This window comes from Peromyscus leucopus, chromosome 9 (assembly GCF_004664715.2).
Source record: "Peromyscus leucopus breed LL Stock chromosome 9, UCI_PerLeu_2.1, whole genome shotgun sequence".
Classification (NCBI taxonomy): domain Eukaryota; kingdom Metazoa; phylum Chordata; class Mammalia; order Rodentia; family Cricetidae; genus Peromyscus; species Peromyscus leucopus.
In genome coordinates this window covers 67,926,983-67,949,516 of record NC_051070.1, presented here as the reverse complement: position 1 = coordinate 67,949,516, position 22,534 = coordinate 67,926,983, and the positions used below count along the sequence as shown (strand labels likewise).

Here is a 22,534-nt window from a genome sequence, read left to right as displayed (position 1 = left end):
GATGCCTCCCAGGGCAGCCAGGGTTTTGAAGGTGTCCCCAGCCAGGGGCTAGTCTTGGACCACTGAAGCCAGCCAGCTGGCGGTGGATAAGGGCGGAAGGCGACCCTGCCTCCTCCCACCGGCTCCTCACAACCTGACTCACACTGGTTGAAAAGGGGCTCTCACAACTCAAGCCTGAAAACTCGGGCAGCTAACTCCCTTGCCCCTCCAGCCCCGGGGGGCTTCCGCAGGGTCTGGGCTGTGGGCCAGTTCCAGGCAGTCCCCAGACTTGAGTCGGGGGTGAGAGAGCTCGTACCCTTTACTTCCTGCTTGGTCTCCAGCCCAGAGTTTCTAGAGGCCCTAGCCTCTGTGGGCTCTCCACCCCGTTCTCCTTTAACCCTTTCCTGCCACAGAGGTGGGTCAAGTCCGGGGTCTATAGGGAGGTGCAGATCAAGGAGTGGGCTGGTGTGTGTGTGCGAAGGAGTGGTGTGTGTGTGTGTGTGTGTGTGTGTGTGTGTGTGTGTGTGTGTGAGTGTGTGAAGGAGTGGTGTGTGTGTGTGTGTGTGTGTGTGTGTGTGTGTGAAGGAGTGGTGTGTGTGTGTGTGTGTGTGTGTGTGTGTGTGTGTGTGTGTAGAACCCTGCTTGAAATCTCAAAACAGGGTCTCAGAGACCAATTTTTCTTTCTCTCCCTTCCTTCCAGGAAAGGGGAATTGGAAGGAAATTCACTTGGACCCCTGGTCACAAAGCTTGGGTGGAAGGCAGTTGTTTCCACGACCCTGCCTGGCCTTCTCCCTCCTCCCCAGCCTCCCCAGCCTCCCCGCCCCCTGCTCTCCAGCGCCCCTTTAAGCCATCCAGCAGCCTAGGCGCGTTGATCCTGGGGGCCTGGCTTCGAGATCGAGGGGGAAGGCGGGGTAGCGGGGTGGGGGATAGGGGGCGGAGGAGGAGGGCGGCGGGATCCCGCCCGGTCCCACCCCCAGCTACAACGCCGAGCAGGAAGGGCTTGTCTCCTGAGCAGCGGCGGAAAGGGACGACTGAGCTGGGAAGGCGGGCGCGGAGCGCTGGCGGGTGGGTGGCAGAGCCCGCAGCAGGGAGGCGGTGGCGGGGGGCGCGCCGCAGGGAAAGGGAGGCGTGGCTTAGGCTGCAGGGCTAGGTGGCTGGGGGGCCTCGGCGCTGCGATCGGTGACACTTGTCTCTCGCTTTCCAGGGGCAGGAGGGGCAGCCATGCTCTTGTCTGGGGGTAGACCCCCGGCGCAGGAATGGTTCATGGTGCAGTCAGAATCAAAGGCTCGGGTACACCGGCAGCGGCTCCAGGTCCAGCGCATCTTCAGGGTCAAGGTGAATGCCTTCCAGAGCCGCCCCGACACCCCCTACTTCTGGCTGCGGCTGGAGGGGCCTCCGGAGAATACCGGCAAAGCCAAGGTAAACCGCTTCTCTTCAGCCCCCCCCTAACCCTTCTAGTCAACCCCTCTCCCTCACCCCTGGGGAGTCAGTGGTCCACAGAGGTCTTCAGCTTGGGTTCTGTCGTCGTTTGGCTGGCAGGTACTGGGCCTCCCTCCCTCCAGACCTGCTGCGCCAGCTCGGGCCCCGTGCTTTCTTCTTTCTCTTCTGCCCCACCCCTCTCTTGCCAGTCACGTCAGCCCCCTTCTCGTGTCCCTTCTGTCCTCCAAGGGTTCCGTCTGTCCTTTCAAGTGTGCTGGGAGAGCCCCTGCCCAGCGAACATCTCTTTCTGGAGCCCTCTCCGGCCAGGCCTCAGTGCTCAGAACCCTGATTTTTCCATCTTGGGATCATTTAAGGGCCTGCATTTTTTGTGGCCTCTGCAACACGCGTCTTTGTTCTCCTCAAGACTCTGGAAGGCCTCCATCCTTTCTGTCTGCTTAAATCCTAGGCTGCTTCTCTGGGTCCTGGGACTGGAGGAGGGCCCTAGAGACACTTTGAGAGCAGTGTCGGCATTTTCTCGATGAGACATTTGGGCTCAGAGAGGGTGAGGGCCTGAGTCCTCAGAGTCAGGTAGGAGGAGGTTGGTGGAGGTTGGATTAGAACCCAGGACCCGGCCCCATTTTCTTGCTGTGCTCAGCAACCTCTCACAGGGGTTCAGGGTGGAATGCATCTGTTTGGAAGGCACTGCCTTGGGAAGCCAGGGAGTCTGGGAGGAGGACTGTGGACTTTTGAGATGAAAGGGCCTGCTCTGTGTAGCTGGGTGTTAGACAGGCCAGGGCACAGCTTGTAGTTCTTGTGCTGGGCTAGGCTTCTCTCACCAGCTTCTCTGCTTGGGCTCCTCCCTCTGCCTCCATCACACCCAAGGTCCCCCACTCCCTCAGATTCCCTTATCTTTTCCGGTGGGAATGGCCTAGGTTCCCTTCTCTCAGTCTCTGGCTGGGGCTTTACCCATATCCCAGTTAGAAAAGGCCTCGGTCGGTCGGGGAGGCCCAACCATGCCAACAGGAAGACAGGGAGGCTGGGAAATCTCTCTCCTAGCGCTTGTAGGGAGCTGCTGCATCAGCAGTTCTCCAGTTCTGCCAGAGGTGCTGGGGGAGGGGAGAGGTGTCTGTCCAGAGAACAGATGTGCAGGAGCCCGTGGGCTGCAGAGGGTGGGGTAGGGTAACAAGAGGCTTTCGGGTTCTTTATAGTCTTAATCTTTCCGTTACTGTAAAGTACAACGGCTCAGTCTTCTTGGAGAACCAAGCAACTAAGTGCGTCCCTTTTAAAGGCCCCTGCCTTGTGATGGGGGCAGAACTCAGAGCCTGTATACGTATACTTACAGGCCCTTTGCCACCGGGCCACTGCCTCCCCTGCCCATCGCCTCCCCTGCCCACCACTGCCTCCCCTGCCCACCGCCTCCCCTGCCCACAGTCCCAAATAGCACTGTTCGGGATGCCTCACTTGGTGCTTTGTTTGAACCTCAGGTCAGCTTCTTCAAGCTTGGCAGCTCCAGTCTGCACTGCTGTCTCTCGGGGCCACAGAGTCTCACCCCCAAGGCTCTCACTCCAAGCCCTGCCAATCCAGGGGCCCTGCCAGCTTCCCCATGCTTCCCTCATTGCCCTGGAGAGAGAAGCATTGCTGCTGGTGCGACCATAGTTTGCAGAGATTCTTTCTTTCTTTTTTTCAAGACGGGGTTTCTCTGTGTCGCCCTGGCTGTCTTGGAACTCGCTCTGTAGACCAGGCTGGCCTTGAACTCATAGAGATCCACCTGCCTCTGTCTCCTGAGTACTGAGATTAAAGGAATCCTCCCCTCCCCACCAGCTACCTTGCAGGGATACTGGGTGACTTCCTTTCTTGGACTGGTGGTGAACAGAAGGAAGGATTTCGGGGGCAGGAGAAAGTGGAATGTGGGGAGGATGAAGTTTTGTCCTAAGGGTTAGGAGATCTGGATGTGACATGCTGTCACCACATCATGGCCCAGATAGAGGAGCCAGGTCTTTGAAGAGGCTTAGGTCTAATCATCTTGAGCCTTTTTCCTCATTTTTTTTTTTTTTTTTTTTTTTTTTTTTTGGTTTTTTGAGGTAGGGTTTCTCTGTGTAGCTTTGTGCCTTTCCTGGAACTCACTTGGTAGCCCAGGCTGGCCTTGAACTTACAGAGATCCGCCTGCCTCTGCCTCCCAAGTGCTGGGATTAAAGGCGTGTGCCACCAACGCCCGGCCAATGGCAACTCTTATAAAGGAAAACATTTAATTGAGTGGCTTACAGTTCAGGGGTTAAGTCCATTATCATCATGGCAGGAAAGATGTTGACATGCAGGTGGACATGGTTCTGGAGAGGTAGCTGAGAGACTGCCACGCCAGGCCTAGCTTGAGCATGTGAGACCTCAAAGCCTGCCTCCACAGTGACACACTTCCTCCAAGAAGGCCACACCTACTCCAACAAGGCCACACCTCCCAATAATGCCGCTCCCTGTTGTCCAAGCATTCAAACAGATGAGTCAATGGGGGCCATGCCTATTCAAACTACCACGCGGGCTCTGTGAGCATCTCCTAACGTGAGGATGTCTTGTTTTTCATATGACTGTGGTATAGCCGAGTCAGGTTGTACTGTAGGGCCTGGAGTTTTGCATTCTGACAGTGGCCTTTATATATAGGTCACCTGGTTGGAGGACTTGTGGAAATTAGAAGCCTAGGGAGTGGTGGAGGGGGAGCAGTGGGGTCATTTGTTTTGGTCTAAGTGGGAGAGGGGTCAAGAAAGATGCAGGCTCACTTAAAGAAGGACCCGGGTGTGTTTTTATATGACTTGTGCTTGCCTTTCCAGAAAATGTTCTGTTAAACTTGTGTGTTTAAGTTCTTGTGCTTGGCAGGATTTAGAAAATATCAGAGATGCTGCTGTGTATCACACTCTAGGTAGAAAAACAAGCCCGGGGGAAGCCGCTTCCTCGAGGTGAGGTCAACAAGAGGAAAGGGGAGTCGAACAGTGATTAAATGAGCCAAGGGCTGAAGCCTGTACATCCCTTCGGTATTATTTGTCAACTAACTGCGGGAATAGGTTGAGTGCCAGACAAGAGAGGTGACGTGTTTGCTTCTCTTATTTTTGGAGAAGATGGATGGAGGTGACAGGGAATCCAAAGACAGTGGCCATAAAGTGGCTTCTGGAGTCTGTGTTCTGGAGCTCCAGCTTAGTTCTGAGATGGAAGCTGGCCTGTCCCTCGTACAGAGCAAGCAGAACCATGGTTGTGGTTGGGTGTGTGCTGGATTTGGCTCACACACACCCATTGCTAAAATGTTAGGAGCCGTGTCAGCTGGTGGAAGGTTAGTTACAGCCACTGTGAGGACATTTACACCACAGAAATTGGCAAACGCTCTCAATAAGGGTTGTGCTCCTTCTCCATGTTGGCCTACATATATGTGCTGTGACTGAGCACCTAATCTCTCTTTTTGTTTAAATGTAAGCTTTTTTTTTTTCTTAACCAAAGAATTTACATTTCAAAATTCTTGTCCTCTTTCTAAAAGTTCAAGTCCTTCAGGACCCTTCTGGCATTCATGGCTCTCCAAGTTCCTCATACAGCATGTAGATAGCCTTGTCTTTTGACTTTGAGGCTTCAGCTTACTTCTTTCTTCAGTCAGCATTCTGTTGGCTTTCTTTCTTTCTTTCTTTCCTTCCTTCCTTCCTTCCTTCCTTCCTTCCTTCCTTCCTTCTTTCCTTCCTCCCTCCCTCCCTCCCTCCCTCCCTCCCTCCTTTCTTCTTTCTTTCTTCCCCCTTTTTTTTTTGTTTTTTGAAACAGGGTTTCCATGCGTAGCTCTGGCTGTCCTGGATCTTGCTCTGTAGACCAGGTTGGTCTAGAACTCACGGAAATCCTCCTGCCTCTGCCTCCTGAGTGCTGGGATTGGTGCCCCTGCCTTGTAAATGCTGGGATTGAAGGCATGCATCACCATACCTGGCTAACTCTGGATTATTGCCTACTCTTTTTTTTTTTTTTTTTTTTTTTTTGGTGGTTTATTGCTGTTGTTACATTTAAATGTCTCGGAGTTTTGTGTGTTCTATATTCACACGGTGAAATGGCATGAAAACTAAAAACTAAAAATTTTCACACTAAAAACAGTGTCCTATTTACTGTGTCCATATTGTTTAGTGTGTTTCTGAGAAGAGTAACGGTAGTAAGACTTTTGAAGGCAGAGAAGTCTGTCTGTCTGTCTCTCTGTTTTTGTAGTAATAGGTTTTCAGATTGATCTCCTCGAAGAGCTTAGCCTGTTTTCCTCACTCCCTTCACTCTTTGAATTCAAAGCTTCTTGGTTCTGTCATTTTTCTTAGCCTTTTTAGTTTTTTTCCATGTAAATTGGGGTGGCCCTTGAAGGCAGATGATGAATATTGACTTACAAGAAGGAAGGAGAGCCAGGCAGTGGTGGCACACACCTTTAATCCCAGCACTCAGGAGGCAGAGCCAGGCGGATCTCTGTGAGTTCGAGGCCAGCTGGGCTACAGAGTGAGATCCAGGACAGGCAGAACTACACCGAGAAACCCTGTCTCGAGAAACCAAAAAACAAAACAAAAAACCAACCAAACCAACAAACAGAAAAAGGAGAATCCTGTGAAGTTGTAAGCACTCTGACACCCATAGACTGGTATAATATTGTTTGGTGCTAATATTTTATTTAATTTCAAAGTGACAAAGGATCTATGGAACATTAGGCAATATATTTTTATAAATAATATCACTCCTTTTTGATGTTTTACCTATTTTTCTGGGTCAGTTATCTATAGATGGGTCAAATCATTTTCTGGACTGTAAATGTCTGCTGTTTCCTTATCTGTTTTTGCTTTTTCAGTGTAGGTAACATCATAGGTAAGATCCTAGACTTTGGGGTCACTGTGCTGGGTATCCCTGCCTGTAAGTGAGCTTGAACACGTGACCTTCCTTTCTCATCAAAAAGGAAGATAATGAAGATTTCCTTTGTAGGATGGAGAGAGGAATATATCAGATCATCTATTGGCCTGGCATAATAATGAAATACTTGTTCATATTTATTACTTTAAAAATTATCTCAATTGCTATACTTTTCATAAACATGGTGAACTGTTGATGGAACAATAACTATTTAAGCTCTGTGTGTGTGTGTGTGTGTGTGTGTGAGAGAGAGAGAGAGAGAGAGAGAGAGAGAGAGAGAGAGAGAGAGAGAGAGAAGAGAAAGTGTACCATGTGAGTGTGTGACGGTGTCCTCAAAGGCTAGAAAAAAGTTGTGAGATGTCAGATGTGGGTGCTGGGAGTTGAATCTGGGTCCCCTGGAAGAGAGCAGCAAGCACTCTGAGCCTCTGAGCCATCTCTCCACCCCCTTCCACCTTCCTACCTTTTGAGGTAGCGTTTTTTCATTGAACATAGGACTCAGACTGGTTGGCTGGTGAGCCTCCAAGATCCTCTGTCACCCAAGGGGCTGGAGCTCTGAGCTCAGGGCTTCATGTTCGTGCAATAAGCATAGCACCCCCAGGCCTGTATCCCCAACCCCATTTAAAGAAACCACGCACAATCTTCTTCCTTAGCTTGCCTCTTTGACTTTATACATGGTTTTTGTGTAGTTGGAATGTAGGGCGCATGGGCTGGGGAACATTTGTGAAGATGAGAGTTATCTGCACCCGGTCACGTTTGCTCTTGCTTGGTAGTGGGACCAGGTGAGGTTTGGGTGGGATAGGTTGGGGTGTCCATCATATTTTGCTGAAAGAAATTATACTTGGGAAGGAGGTAAACACAGGATAAGCAGGAGAAAAATGTTCTCTGCCCTGAGCAGAGGTGCTAGTGTGGCCTTCAAGATGGCTGCTGGAGATTTAAAAAAAAGTGTGTGTGGGGGGGAGGGGCATTTGTCACTGAATGTAACGGTCAGGGAAGGCAGGAAGAGGCGTGATTGTTAAGGACATGGATGTGGAAGGACATGAGAGTGAACTCAGTCCACTCGGGCTAGTGCTTTAAGAGACTGTGTAGGAGTTCGCAAAGGTCCTGGGATTATGCTGGTAGGTAGACAAAACCAGCTGCTTTCCTTGAAAGCATGAGGGCTGGTCAGCCAGAGAACTAGAGGCTTTTCTTCCGGTTAGACAAAATGTGATTCTGTGTGTGTGTGTGTGTGTGTGTGTGTGTGTGTGTGTGAGAGAGAGAGAGAGAGAGAGAGAGAGAGAGAGAGAGAGAGAGAGAGAGAGAGAGAGTCCTCTGGACACTAGCCCCAGCAACTTATCTACATCACTAGGCAACAGTTACCATGGTTACGGGTACAGGTTGTGCCTGAGAGCTTCTGGAAGGGGATTAAGGCAGAATCCTACAGGGTTACCTGGAAATCATGTGTGGTCAGCCAGAGGAGGTGCAGAGAGCTCTGCTTTTAGTCAGGTAGACATAGACTGTGATGCAGTGCAGACGCGGTGGAGCCGTGTGCACTTGGGCAAGCTCTTACGAGATGGGAGAATGGGAACAGGCCATGCCAGGCACCATCCTAAGTAAGCAAAGCTCACTGAGCTCACTGATGCTTGGCTGATGAGGCAGGGACGGACGGGAGACACCCATGGGAGGAGGGAATTATTAACTTGCCCGAGGCTGCCCACGTTCTCGGCACATGAATGTAATAAATAGTGTGTAGCTCCCTTCCCCCAAGGTGCCACGCAGCTCCGCAGTGCCAGGGGGGGCCAGGACCCAAACATATCTAGTTTAAACTGCCATGCTATAGGTGAAGAGGCCGAGGTCCTGAGAAGATGGCGCATTTCCTACAATCCTTCCCCGTCGAGTAAGGCCAAGTCAGAGCTAGTGTGAGGTCTCTTGATGCCACACTTGGATCTTTTCTCGTCTTTCCTCTGCGTCTCTTTCATTCTGTCACCGTTCCCTGGAAAGAGGGGGCGGAGGCAGGTGGCGGTGTCAGCTGTGGGAGGCTTAAGCTTAGCAAGGGGTTGGCCTTTGAGGGGCAGAGGACAGACTAGGGTGAGCCGCTCACAAATGGCTCCCTTTGTTTCTCCTTTCTGCCCAGGAATATCTGAAGGGTCTGTGCAGGCCAGAGCTGTGGAAGGAGGTCCGCTATCCACCGGTCCTGCACTGTGCCTTCCTTGGGGCACAAGGCTTGTTCCTGGACTGCCTCTGCTGGAGTACTCTGGCTTACCTGGTGCCTGGTCCCCGTGGCTCCCTGATGGTGGGTGGGCTGACTGAGTCTGTCACCATGACACAGAACTGGCTGGAGGAGCTGGTGGCCCGGCTGTGCTGGGGGTCTGTCCCTATGGTCACCCCCCGGGGGGATTGGGAGACAGAGGTGACCCGGGCCTTTGGGGCCCTGGTGTGGATCTGTGGTGACAAGTATGCCGGAGACCTGCTGCAGCTTCCCCCCACAGTCCAGGAGCTGCTCCTCCGCCTGGTCCGAGATGCCGCTGGCAAGGAAGACATCATCGAGTGGCTGGGCCGCTCTGGCATCTCCAGTACCTGCTCCATCCCAGAGGTGCTGATCTCCCCTGCCCAGCAGCAGAAGGAAGGCTCATCCCTGGGGACCATAGGAGAGAGCCCTGAACCCTTCCTAGAGATAGGAACCTTCGATCAGGCTTCAGAAAATTCAAAGAGGTTAACTAGTGTGGGAGCAGCTGGATCCCTGATGCCAGCCCGGAGCACTGAGCTGGAGACAGAATGCCAGCTAGTACAGTAAGTACTGGAGCATGGGCCTTCTCCACCCCTGCCCCTACTCATGATCCCAAGGAAATAGGAGCCAAACTACCTTTCTCACCTTTTCAACCAACTTGGCCTTTTTCCAGGATCCGTTCCAACAAGCAAGGTGAGGTGAACCGTGCTCAAGAGGAAGGGCCCATTGTGCAGGCCATCAGCAGCCAGGACTCCACAAATCCCACACAAGCCCTCTTGCCGCGAAGGCAGGTACAGAGGATGGAAGATAGAAGAATCTCATTGCAGTCACCCGTGTCGGCTTTGAGTGTGTGTCCATCCTGGAAGTCCCGGGCCCCGAGGCCAGCCTTTGGGCTGTTGTGGCCAGGGACCATTGCAGCGACTTTCAGGAAGATCAATGAGCTACATTCCCTTCACCTGGCCTGGCTCCTATCCCAGGCTTGCTTCAGTTTGCCGTTCTGGCAGAGATCCATGGGCCCCATTCAGCTGAGGCTGCCAGGACCGAGTCCTCTGCCCTTACACCTGGAGTGGAAACCGAAAGAGCTGACTCCTCTTCCCAGTATAGAAAACCAGCCTTGTGGAGAAGATGGGGAGCTAGAAAGGGAGACAGCCCTAGAGCATAACCCGAGGCCAGAGGACCCCCCAGAAGCCGTCTGTTTATCGGTGGTGCCAGTGGATTGTGCCATCAAAGAGGCTGTTAGCTCAGGACTTCCACAAGCAGGGCCATCCTTGACATCTAAACCCCAGGATGCAGTCGAGCAGGAAGATGAAAGAAGTGCGCCGTCGGATTGCAGAGGCCTAGAGAAGTTGTCCTCGTCTGCACTGCCCAACGAGCAGAGGGGACCCGCAGCTCAAGAGAGGCCAGTGGCTCTAGCGGGGATGACAGGCCAGTCAGCACCCAAAGCTCCAACCGTGTCTGAAACTCTTGAAATGCCCGTGGCTACAGCAGTGTCCAAAGCTGAACACCCACCCGCTGCCGAGGAAGGGCTGCCTGCTGCTCCCAAAGGGCTTCCAGCCCTAAAGAAGTCAGCAGTGTACGCGGAGCCTCCAGCTCCCACAGTGCCTCCAGCGCCACCAACATCAGCAGTTCCTGTGGCACCCACAGCCCAAAAACCAACGGAGGGTCAGCCAGCAGCTCCCGTGGCACCCACAGCCCAACATGCAGCAGCGGATCAACCAGCAGCTCCCATGGCACTCACAGCCCAACATGCAGCAGCGGATCATCCAGCAGCTCCTGCGGCACCCACAGCCCAAAAAGCAGTGGTGGGTCAACCAGCAGCTCCCGTGGCACTCACAGCCCAACATGCAGCAGCGGATCAACCAGCTGCTCCCGCGGCACCCACAGCCCAAAAAGCAGCGGCGGTGGGTCATCCAGCAGCTCCTGTGGCACCCACAGCCCAAAAACCAACGGAGGGTCAACCAGCAGCTCCCGTGGCACTCACAGCCCAAAAAGCAGCAGCGGCGGCGGCGGCGGCGGCGGCGGCGGCGGTGGCAGCGGTGGCAGCGGCGGCGGCGGCGGCGGCGGGTCAACCAGCAACTCCTGCGGCACCCACAACTCCCCAGACTCCTACAGCTCAGAACATGCCTGCAGTCAAAACCCCTGCAGGTCCCCAAATCCCCAAAGTTCAAACTGGAAATGCTGCTAAAGCAGGTTCTGCGACTCCCAACACACCCTCGACCACCAAAGCACCCGGAGCTTCTAAAGCCTCGGGAGCATCTAAAAAGTCTGCAGCCCAGACGGGGTCCACAGTTGCAGGACCGGCCTCGGATGCAGCCAAACTCCTGAGTGAGGCCCAGGCTTCAAAGAGTAGAGCTGCCACGCCGCCGCCGCCGAAGGGCCAGGGAAAGGCTGGAAGGCAGGCGCTGCAGGACAGTAGCCCCGTGGCCTCCGGAAATAAACATCAGTTCCTGAAGGAAGGAATTCTTGGGGCTTGGGAGGAAGCCCAGAGGCAGTCACCTCACCACCCACAGGCCAGCAGCACAGTGACCAGCTTCCAGAGGTACCACGAGGCCTTGGACACACCCTTCGAGTTGAACTTGTCCAGCGAGCCTGGGAATCCGGGGCTGCGGAGAGTGGTCATCGATGGCAGCAGCGTGGCCATGGTGTGAGTAGCCAAGGGCTGGGTGTGCAGGGGTGGGGGTGGGGGTGGGGTGGGGGTGTGGAGCTGGGCAGGTATTCCTCGCTGACCTCATATGGGTAACAAAAGATGAGGCCACTGGCATGTATTGAATGGCTACCGCATGGCAAGGAGTGTGCGCAGTGGGGCTGCAGGCCAGGTGTGGCGGGCGCATCTACATTTAATCCCAGTGTTCCGGAGGCAGAGGCAGGAGGATTTCTTTGAGTTCCAGACCAGTCTTGTCTACATAGTAAGCTCCATCCAGGACAACTAGGACTTCATAGAGAGACCTTGTCTCGGAGGGTGGGGGTGGGGCGGGGGGATGGCAGGAAGTGGATGGGGGAGGGTATTGCTGGCATCCTTGGCACTCTTGGGACATTACCTGCTTGGGTCCCGGCGCGAGGGGATGAGTGGTGAGGCGTGGCCTTCTAGAAGGAGTTCCTTCTCTTCCACCGCCCCACAGGCACGGCCTCCAGCACTTCTTCTCTTGTCGGGGCATCGCCATGGCGGTGCAGTATTTCTGGAATCGAGGACACCGAGAGGTCACCGTGTTTGTGCCCACCTGGCAGCTGAAGAAGACCCGGAGGGTGAGAGGTGAGGTGCCCGCTGCTGCCAGCCTTTCCAGCACCACCGGACTTTTCTCCCCCTTGTCTCTCTGCCCTGTTCTTCCACACACACGCGTGCACACACACACACACACACACACACACACACACACACACCCTGCCCCGTTCTCACTCAGCCCTCCCGCTGACTCTGTGTTCTGTCACCCCCAGAGAGCCACTTTCTGACGCAGCTCCACGCACTCAAGATGCTTTCAATCACTCCCTCCCAGCTGGAAAATGGCAAGAAGATCACCACCTATGATTACAGGTGCGCCATGCCCCAGGTCCCTCTGTGGGGCTCGGGGTGGTCTCGGATGGTGTCACGTCTCATCTTCCCAGGGGGGAAATGGGAGGCAAATGCCATGTCCGAGAGGAGGTATTGGCGCACAAATGAGATGGCTGAAGGTTGGCTCTTCCCAAGCACAAGGTCGCTGACATCTTTGGAACTCTGGTGCTGTGCTTTCCTCCAGCATGACCTGTGGGCCCAGGCTCATCGCCTTGCATAGGATGAGCCCCATCCTTCAAATAAGTGGCAGTGGTACCCTAGGCTTTCTGGCGCCAGTTTGGGTTAAAGTTCATATCTCAAGGAATGCCTTCAATCTTCCCTCCCCAAGCTCGGATGCTGGGAGGCGGTGTATGTGACCGCATGTAGATGGATCCTTGGGCAAGGCTCTGGAAATGCAGTTAGATGGACCTGGTTTGCCTAAACATTGACATCCCCTCAGGATTCATTGTCTAGCATGGCTATAGCGCTGTTGTGTGTAGGGGAGTCTGTGACCCTGCCTGAACTAGGGCAGTCAAGCAAGGCCCTGCCATAGTCCTAGGCCAGATGCTCAGCCGACTGTTCTTGGCTTCACTTGGGCACCTCGAATGCTGGGTGGGGAGAGGTTCTGTTTCTTCCCTGTGTTCCCCACAATCTACCCAGGCTTCAAGGTTGTGAAGGGCTGGGGCAAGGCCACTCCAGCATCCCAAGCTTCCAGAGCTGAGTCCTGGGTGAGTTTGTTAAATCCTCCAAATCCAGCCAAGGCAAAGGTTTAAGGGGAAATGGCTTTTTTGTAGAAGAGCCCTCTGCTGGGCACTTGGGGAACAGCATGTGAACATTCCAGGGAATGCTGAGAAGGAGGTAGGTAGCTCTTTTTCCTGGTCACAGCCCTCCTTAGAAGGAGAGTGATCCTCAGAAGAATGGATTTGTTTATTAAGTCACGTGATTTTATGTGTTAGTATATATGTGGATGTACACGTTGGCACAAATGTGAGTATTGTGCTTCGATGAAGAATATTGTGCGCTGTGTGCTAGGCGCTGAATTAGACACGTAAGCATCACCTCGGTTTAATTATTGCAGCAATATGGGGTGGGTATTTTATCTACATTTTACAGATGCAGAAATGGGAGCAGAAAATACCTGTACGTGAATGCGAACCGGAGGATGGGTTCTGTGTTGTGTGAGCCTGTGTGTTTGGGAGGAGTGTGTGCTTGTATACACGTTTGGGGGTCTGTGCAACCAGGTACACCTTCTGGGGGATGCTGGGATCCCAGATGGCCACATGGAAGAGAGGATATGCTGTAGAGCCTTGTCTTGGTTACAGAGGGTCGAGTCTCTGTCTGGCCCACTGGGGAGCTCTAGCTCATTTTCCAGAGGGTCCAGAAAGTGAGAGGGTAGTTCCTAGATGGTTAGTGATTTCCTTTTCCCTCGCAGGTTCATGGTAAAGCTGGCAGAGGAGACAGACGGAATCATCCTCACTAACGAGCAGATTCACATCCTAATGAATAATTCCAAGAAAGTGATGATCAGAGATCGGTGAGACATTCCTTGGGACTTGTGCCCCTATTTCTCAGTGATGTCAGGGCAGCCCGTGGCAGAAAGAGATGCTGGGCCAGGAAGAGGAGCCTTAGGACAGGGCTCTCCAGTACCTGCTGGTAAATGGGGAGTCTCGGCCCCTGTGAAGGCGAGAGAGTGTGGCTGAATCTTGGGCTCAACAATGTTCTTGCCCCTTTCTCTTGTGGGTCTAGCCTGCTGCCGTTCACCTTTGCGGGGAATCTCTTCATGGTACCAGATGACCCCCTGGGCCGTGATGGCCCCACCTTGGATGAATTTCTGAAGAAGCCGAACAGGTAATTTCTCAGGTCTTCTCTACCTCCCAGACGTTCCCGGGACTGACCAGAAGCTCCTCTTGGTGTTAGCCAACATTTATCTAGCAAACAGAGTGGTTGGACCGTTTTATATCCTTATATATCCGCCACATTTTGATGCTTCTACCCACTATTCATATTATGATTTTAACATTTCACACACACCTTTTTATGTATTTCGCCACAACTGGCATTTGTGCTTAATCTTTTCTTGCTGTCTTCAGACCTACACCGTGCAAATTTGTGTGGTGCACTGTTGCAGCCAGGTAGCATTCCACTCCACGCAGAAGAATCTCTTCTCTGTCTGGGGCCATTTGAGTGTTTTTGCTTTATGCTGCTGGTGATGTGTGACAGCAACTTTTTTTTCTTTCGTTGTGTCCAAGAGAGCTGTGTGTACACACGTGCTGTCATGTTCATTATCTCCGTTGGTCCTTGCAATCTGAGTTAGATGGAAATGACCATATTCCTCATTTTGTAGACGAGGAATCGGAGGCTCAAGTGACCTTTTCAAGGTCATTTTGGCGGAGCTGGTTTGTAGCATCTCGGATCCTCTGGCTTCTATGTGCCTTGGGCCACATTTGCTGTCCCCCTGCCCCCAGTGTTCTGAGACCTTCAGGGGAACGTGGTTGGGATCCTGTGGACAGGGCAGTGCTTCCTAGACCCCCTCTCCACACTCCCCCACCCCCAGCTCATCAGTTTGTCCCCCACCCCCAGTTCATCAGTTTGTCCCCCACCCCCAGTTCATCAGTGTGTGGAAGTGAAGCCGAGGTTTCTCCATTGTGTGCCAGGCCTCCTCTCCAGGGTTGACCTTCCCCTGGAAGGTTCATCCTGGGGCAAGAGCGGAAGCTGCCAGTCATCTCTTATCAAGCCATTGACTCAAAACCAATTTAAATGTTTCACGGTCTTAGTCTATGTAGCTTTGTCACCTGTCGTTGTGATAAAATACCCCAGCAAAAGCAACTTTAATGGAGAAAGGTTCACACTGTGGGGAGTCACAGGGGCAGGAGCTTGGGAAGAACTGGTCACGTCGCGTCTGCAGTCGGAAGAGAGCAATGGATGTGTGCTTGCTAGTGCTCAGCTCACTTTGTCCGCATGGCACAGTCTAGGAGCCTCTGCCTAGGGGATGGCACCACCCAGGGTGGGAGGGTCATCAAGATGATCCCTCGCAGATCTGCCTCCAGGCTACCCGATCCACACAGCCCTTCACTGAGCCTGCCTTCTCAGTTGATTCTTGATTGTGCCAAGCTGGCGATTCAAAGTGACCATCACAGTCAGTAAGATTTTGGCTTGATAAACTTTCAAAGCACGGAAGAATCCTTGTTGAAGTTCTAGCACGTCTTAAGCTGGAGAGCAAGTAGTTATGGGCTGGCTCCTGGCTGATCCCTGCCATGTACGAAGGACTCCTAGGAATGAGGTGGGTTTCTGTGGGGGGACCACACATGTGGCTTTCCCCACGGATAATCTGTGGGGGTGGGGCTGCCCCCTCTCCTCCTTCTACTTGTTTTGGTAATAGGTTGGACATGGACATCGGCAACTTCTTGAAGGTGTGGAAGACCCTTCCTCCCAGCTCAGCCAGTATCTCAGAGCTGAGTGATGATGCTGATCCTGAGCCGTTGGTGGCTCCACAGAATGGGGAAGCCGTCAGGGAGAAGAGGGAGGAAAGCCTGGACGAGGAGCTGATGGAGGAGCCAGAACTATCAAAGCCTGAGGAGCAAGATGACCACGGCTCTTCCCTGGGGTCGGCGTTTGGAGTCGAATGCCTTGCCTTTCCTGAGGAAATCCTCCGGTGTCTCAGCCTGCATGACCCCTCTAAGGGGGCTTTAGACATTGACCTTCTGCCAGTGGTATCCTCCCCCTACCTGGATGTCCCCTGGGATGGAAAGGCTCCCTCTCAACAAGTTCTCGCCCAGCTTGCTCAGCTCACCATCCCTAGCAACTTCACCGCCCTGTCTTTTTTTATGGGCTTTATGGATTCCCACCGGGATGCGATTCCTGACTATGAAGCCCTCGTGGGTCCCCTGCACAGCCTCTTCAAGCAGAAGCCAGACTGGCAGTGGAACCAGGAGCACGAGAAGGCCTTCCTGGCCCTGAAACGGGCCTTAGTGTCCGCCCTCTGCCTGTCAACCCCCAACTCCCATCTGCCCTTCTACCTGGAAGTGACCGTCAGCCAGGTGTCACTGACGGCCATCCTGCAGCAGGAACACTCTGGAAGGAAGCACTCCATCGCCTATACTTCGAAACCTCTCCTCCCCGATGAGGACAGTGAGGGTCCTCAGTCAGGCGGGGACAGCCCCTATGCTGTGGCTTGGGCCCTCAAACACTTCTCCCAGTGCATTGGAGACAACCCAGTGGTTCTGCGTCTTTCCTATGCCGCCCGGACCACGGCGGACAATGAGGCGTGGGAAAGCCGTCGGGTTTCCAAAGCCTGGTTGATTCGATGGTCTCTCTTGGTGCAGGACAAAGGCAAGCGGGAATTGGAACTGGCCCTTCTCCAGGGCCTGCTGGGGGAAAACCAGCTGCTGACACCGGCTGCCTCGATGCCTCGTGTTTTCCAGCTTCTGCCTCCTTTGACTGACCTGTCTACTTTTATCTGCATCCATATATCTGGCTATTGCTTCTACCGTGACGACGAGCTGTGTGCTGGCTTTGGTCTCTACATCTTGTCTCCCACCAGCCCCCCGGTCTCGCTCACCTTTTCCTGTTCCCCTTATACACTCACCTATGCCCACCTGGCAGCTGTGGCCTGTGGCCTAGAGCGCTTTGGCCAGCCCCACCAGCCGGTGGTTTTCCTCACCCACTGCAACTGGATCTTCAGCGTCCTCTGGGAGCTCCTGCCACTCTGGAAAGCCCGGGGCTTCCTCTCATCCGACGGGGCTTCGCTACCTCATCCAAGCTTGCTCTCCTATATTCTGTCTCTCACTTCCGGCTTCTCATCCCTTCCCTTTATCTACCGCACCTCTTATCGGGGCTCTCTGTTTGCTGTGGCAGTGGATAATTTGGCCAAGCAGGGTGCCCAAGGGGGCGGGCAGTGGTGGGATTTGCCGAAGGATGTGCCAGCACCCATGGTGACCCCCCATACTAAAGGCAGGAAGCCTAACTTGCTGTCCTTACAGCTGAGCGACAGCACCTTGGCTGATATCATCACCAAGCTGCAGACGGGGCAGAAATTGCCCGGGTCGTCGCCGTTCAGTTCCGCCTTTCATTCCCTCAGCCTCGACAAAGACACTGGCCTGCTTATGTTCAAGGGGGAAAAGCATCCCAGGGTCTGGGTAGTCCCAAGGCAACTTCGGAGGGAGCTGATTTTTTCTGTGCATGACATCCCCTTGGGGGGGCACCAGAGGCTGGAGGAGACTTACAAGAAGTTGCGCTTGCTGGGATGGTGGCCGGGGATCAAGGAGCACGTGAGGGATTATTGCAGGAGCTGTTTGTTTTGCACTCCCCGTAATCTCGTAGGTGGTGAGTTGAAAGTAATTGAGTCTCCGTTGCCTCTCAAGTCAACGGCTCCCTGGTCAAGTCTGCAGATCGAGGTGGTGGGTCCGGTCTTTGCGAGTGAGGAGGGTCATAAGCACGTGCTCATTGTGGCAGATGCCAATACCCGGTGGGTGGAGGCGTTCCCTCTGAAGCCCTATACGCACATGGCTGTGGCCCAGGTGCTACTGCAGCACGTGTTTGCAAGATGGGGTGTGCCCCTAAGGCTGGAGGCAGCCCAAGGTCCCCAGTTTGCCCGGCATGTCCTGGTGAGCTGTGGGCTGGCCCTGGGAGCCCAGGTGACCACGCTGAGTAGGACCCTCCAGTTCCCCTGTTGGATGAGTTCCGAGGCCTACTGGGAATTCAAGAGGGCCCTGAAGGAGTTCATCTTCCTGCATGGCAAAAAGTGGGCAAGCTCCCTTCCCTTACTGCACCTGGCCTTCAGGGCCTCCACCCCAGATACCACCCCATACCGGGTCCTGACTGGGGATGAGACGAGGCTGACGGAGCCCTTGTGGTGGGAGCTGAGTGGTGCAAACATTGAAGGGCTCAAGATGGATGGTTTCTTGCTGCGGCTGATGCGGGAGCTCTTGGACCTCCACTGGCGGGTGGCGGAAACAGCAAGTGAAAAAGCTGAGAACAGACGTCTCAAGAGGGAGACCCAGGAGAAGGAGTGGAATGTGGGTGACCAGGTCCTCTTGTTGTCTCTCCCCAAGAACGGCAGCAGTGCCAAATGGGTGGGTCCCTTCTATATCGGGGACCGGTTGAGCCTATCCCTCTATCGGGTGTGGGGTTTCCCGACCCCAGAGAAGCTGGGGTGTGTCTATCCTAGCAGTCTAATGAAGGGCTTTGTCAACAGTGACACAGCCCTGCCCCTCAACGAGCCCCTCAACGACTTGGAGCAGTGAGGTGGAGCTCTCTGCTCCAGGGGTCCTGGGTTTCCGCTGCTAGGGCCTCCCTCTGCTCTAAGAAATGCTCTTAGCTCTTTGGGGGCCCTCGGTTGTGCCTTTTGTGGAGAAGTTGCTTCATAAAGCTTTGCTGAACTGCCTTGACCTTGGGATGAATGTCCCTATGGAAACATCCCCAGCTTAGGGTTTTTGGAAACCTTGCCAAAGGTTGTCATATGTGGGCTCTGGCAGTTTTTACACTTGGGAGCAGAAAGTCTCCTTACTAATGTAGGCCAGGCTCACAGTCTTCCCCAAGTGACGTCTTGTCCCTTCATACACATGTAGGCGTATATTGGTGTGTGCACCCCTCCCCCCAGTATCTTAAACCTGGTATACTTAATAGTGTGGATCTGAACTTCACAGTGGGTACCACCGCTCGCTCTCATGTGAGGGCCTCCTCTTACACTATGGGTTTGGTGAGCCTTTGCCCTTGGAGTTTTCAGTGGCACAGACCCATGCTGGCAGCGGAGTGGCGGGGGTGAGGTGGGGGTGTGGGTGTGGGGTGCGGGACACACACACAGCGGCTCTCCAGTCAGCTTCCTTTGCCTTCTCAGCTGTCAAGAAAGGGTTTTAGCCTTCGTGTGCCTCCAGGACGATGGCACCTACCTGTGTAAGGGGAAGGGAGGGTGGCCTACCTCATTTGATTCCAGTTAAGGGAGACGACGGCCGCCCCCTGCTGTGATGGTGATCACCTCACAGAAATCACCGACCTCGGTGCCAAGTGTGGCACCTCCACCAGAAGAGCTGCTTCTATTAGGTCAAGTGGTGCCCAGGCTTTGCTTGAAGAGGAGGGCATTGGCATGGGTAGTTTGACACGTGGCCAGGTGCTGGGTAGCTTTTACCTCTTATTCTTCTCATCCCCTCCCAAAGCCTACAGCCCTCTCCTGCCCGCATGGTCCCCATCTCCTTAGATGCCTTTGTGTAGAGTTCCCTTAGAGCCAGCCGCGCCGTGGGCGCTCCCGCGTGGGCGCTCCCGCCGTGGGCGCTCCCGCCGTGGGCGCTCCCGCCGTGGGCGCTCCCGCCGTGGGCGCTCCCGCCGTGGGCGCTCCCGCCGTGGGCGCTCCCGCCGTGGGCGCTCCCGCCGTGGGCGCTCCCGCCGTGGGCGTGGGCCTCTCGTAGACATGAGTGCTTCTCACCCTTCTGCATGTCCACACTGCTGAGCTGTCAGTCTGCAGAGGAAGGCAGCACCTTGCCACTCGGGCTCATTTCTTCAGGAGCCAGTCCAGTTTCCCAGCGCAGCGCAGGTCGCCAGACAGGACATCGCCGAGTGCCGGGTCCAGAGAAGTTGCCATTGAGTCCAGCTTGTTTCACGGCAGAGGAATGAGGGCCACAGGGGGAAATGACTTGTCCAAAGTCATACCGCTGGGTGGTGGCTGAGGTGGGACCCGGACGAACCTTCCTGACTTCCAGTTCATCACGGACAGGAGTTCTAGCAACAGGTTCAAGCGGGAGAATCCTTCCAGGTTGTGGCCCTCCATTCCCTTGGATGCCATTTCCCAACTTTTCTGGATAAATGACCTGGATGCTGTTCTTCAGTCAATCCAGCGGTCAACCCTGCCCAGGATCGAACGCTGGGCGCCGCCCGAGTCGCTGGCGGGTTAGCTGTAGAGTTTTTTAGCAGGTACTGTATTTCCTCACCTGGGCCTCTTTTCCCCCCTCTTCGTCTAGTGTGCCAGCCTCACTCTCCCACCCCAGGGCTGTATTCAAACCCCTCTTCCTGTCAAGTACAGTTTTTATCATGTGCTCTTTCAAGTGATTTTCATTGTATTTTTCAATAAATCAGTTAAAGTGGAACCCATGTTTTGTTTGTTTTGTTTTGTTTTCCAGAATTGGGGGGTAAGGTGGGCGGGGCATCTGTGGGGGTATAGCTCATTGCCCTTCTTCTTGTACCTGGAACCCTTGTTCTTCCCCCTCCAGCTCAGAGTCCTTACTCTTGGCTAAGCTTCCTGACTTAGGGCCTTGGCTTCCTGCTGCCTTTTCTACATGCCCAGACTTCTGCTTGGGGCTGGCGTGGTTACAGAGTGTAGGAGGAAGGTGCAAGCCCCCATGAGACCTCCATCCATTTCCTATTTGAAGCACACCTGCTATGTGCCATGTTCTGTCTAGGAGTGGAGAGGATGACAGGTACAGTGACCGACGTGGTCTCTGTCCGATTGGAGCCCGGAGTCAGGTGAGGGAGGACAACAGTGACACAGCCCTGTCCTTCAATGTGTCCCTCAATGACTTGGAGCAGTGAGGTAGAGCCGTCCTGGAGCTCTCTGCTCCAGGGGTCCTGGAGTGAGACACAATACAGTGTGGTTTGAGATGAGGCACACGAGAGCCGTGGAGCAAAGTCCTGGGCTTACAACTTGTGTGGTATTCAGGAAGGTCATCCCAGAGCCCCTTCTGCAAAAGCAAAGGTCTCTACTTAGTGCAGGCCCGAGAGCAAGAGATCAGGGATGCTGAAATGGAAGGCCATTTGGGAAGGTTGGCAGCCAAAGTCCTATCATTTTCTATTCCAGAGAGCTTGAAGCAATGGTCAACTCTTACCCACGCTGGCTTCTAAGAATTTTCTTTGCCTGTAGATACTTGACAAGGTTTTAGTAGAGATTGGAGAGTCTCCTATTTATTTTCTTTTTTGAAACAGGGTTTCTTGCAGCCCAGGCTAGCCTCCAACTAGCCAAGGCTGACTTTGAATTCCTCACCTTCTGATTCCACACCCCAAATTTTGAGACCGCAGGCGCAGTCCACCATGCCTGGCTGAGATCCCCTTTATTTTGGGAGAGTCAGTAAAGTTTGCCCACAGTCAAGTACTGTGGACACTGTCAGCCTACAGCCACAGCCGCTCTCATTTCCACCCGCCACATTCTCATTTAGGGCATGGGTGGGTGGGCTTTCTCATCTCTGCCAGAGAAGAGGTTAAAACAGTCACCACATAGACAGTCTAATGCAAACCATACAGCCCTCCCATCCTACGGTCCAAACTCACATAAACATCTGTGAGTTCTGTACCACCCCACCGTCCCAGGCGAAACACGTGTGCTCACTGTAAAATTGAACACACCTGGAAGACAGAAACATTGTAACAGGTAAAGGGCCACTAGAACTCAAAACATCCTGCCTGCTTTGGGAGATTGCCCAGGAACCCTGGGACCGACCCCACAGCTCTCCGACTGTTTACTAATTTATACACTAAGGACTCACATAGATTGTTTGCCAGGCACTAGGCTAAGCGCTTTCCAAACCTGATACAGTTAATAGCTCCGATGTATAGATGGGGAAAATGGGGCACAGAGAGGCGAGGGGAACTCCCGGAAGGTCACATGCAGCTAAAGGAGGGGCTGGGCCTGCATGCCTATCCGATGCCACTCAGGAACCGTTGTTCATGCTGTCTCTCATGCAAGCGTTTTTTACTTCGCTGTGGAATTACTCCCCATGCCTATGAAATCTATGCCTAGAAATCTATAGTTTTTCTGTATTTTATTAGTGCATCGTATAGGGTTAGTTAATATTTCTCCATTTTGGGACTGGAGAGATGGCTCAGTGGTTAGATCATTTGCTGTTCTTGCAGAGAAAGGTACCCAGATTTGGTTCCCAGCACCCACAAAGCAGTTCATAGCTGTCTAACTCTAGTTCCAAGTGATCCAACACTCTCTTCTGACTCAAGGTATGCAGCTAGGGCACATACAGACATGCAGCCCAAACACCTATACACATAAAATAAAATTTAAAAATCTAAAAAAGTCTCCATTTCAGTTTGGTCCCGATTAAGATGCTTCACAGAGTAAAACTTATCCTGAGGACTGGAGAGCTGGCTCAGTGGTTAAGAGTACTAACTGCTCATCCAGAGGACCTGGGTTCAATTCCCAGCCCTACGTGGCAGCTCACAACTATCCATAACTCCAGTTCTAAGGGGATCTGACACCTTCTTCTGGCCTCTGTGGGCACTGAACACACAAGGCACACAGAGATGGTACACAGACATTCATGCAGCCAACACACTGATGTACATAAAATCAAAATAAATATTTTTTTTAAATGTCTGGATTTTTTTTTTTCTGTTGACTCCTAGAACAGTTCTCTTGGGCCCATGACGTTTTGACTTAAATCTTACACTTTCATTTCCTAAGGAGTGTCCGCTGAATGGCGCAACTTCTGATGTCTTCACGCTCTTGCAGGTGATGAACGCGGAAGCCGTGGAGACTGCAGCGGCTGGACTGTGAGACAGCTCACACAACGTGTTAAGGATTATGCACTCCA

General features: G+C 53.5%; 1 protein-coding gene across 1 annotated transcript; it reads left to right on the top strand.

Annotated features, from left to right (window-relative positions):
• Window positions 1-940: 940 nt before the first annotated feature.
• Nynrin (NYN domain and retroviral integrase containing) lies at window positions 941-20,091 on the top strand. Its single transcript, XM_037208514.1, has 9 exons — window positions 941-1,044; window positions 1,184-1,398; window positions 8,396-9,051; window positions 9,162-11,132; window positions 11,608-11,738; window positions 11,921-12,017; window positions 13,447-13,548; window positions 13,761-13,862; window positions 15,394-20,091. The coding sequence occupies exons 2-9, from the start codon at window positions 1,201-1,203 to the stop codon at window positions 18,254-18,256; spliced, it is 6,120 nt and encodes a 2,039-aa protein (XP_037064409.1). The 5' UTR covers window positions 941-1,044; window positions 1,184-1,200; the 3' UTR covers window positions 18,257-20,091.
• The last annotated feature ends 2,443 nt before the right edge of the window (window positions 20,092-22,534 follow it).

Excerpts from the sequence above, each read along its gene's own strand:
- Nynrin (XM_037208514.1), top strand. The coding sequence starts at position 1,201 with ATGCTCTTGTCTGGGGGTAGACCCCCGGCGCAGGAATGGTTCATGGTG. Across the intron at positions 1,399-8,395 it reads AGAATACCGGCAAAGCCAAG|GAATATCTGAAGGGTCTGTG; the intron begins GTAAACCGCTTC and ends CTTTCTGCCCAG. Across the intron at positions 11,133-11,607 it reads GGCAGCAGCGTGGCCATGGT|GCACGGCCTCCAGCACTTCT; the intron begins GTGAGTAGCCAA and ends ACCGCCCCACAG.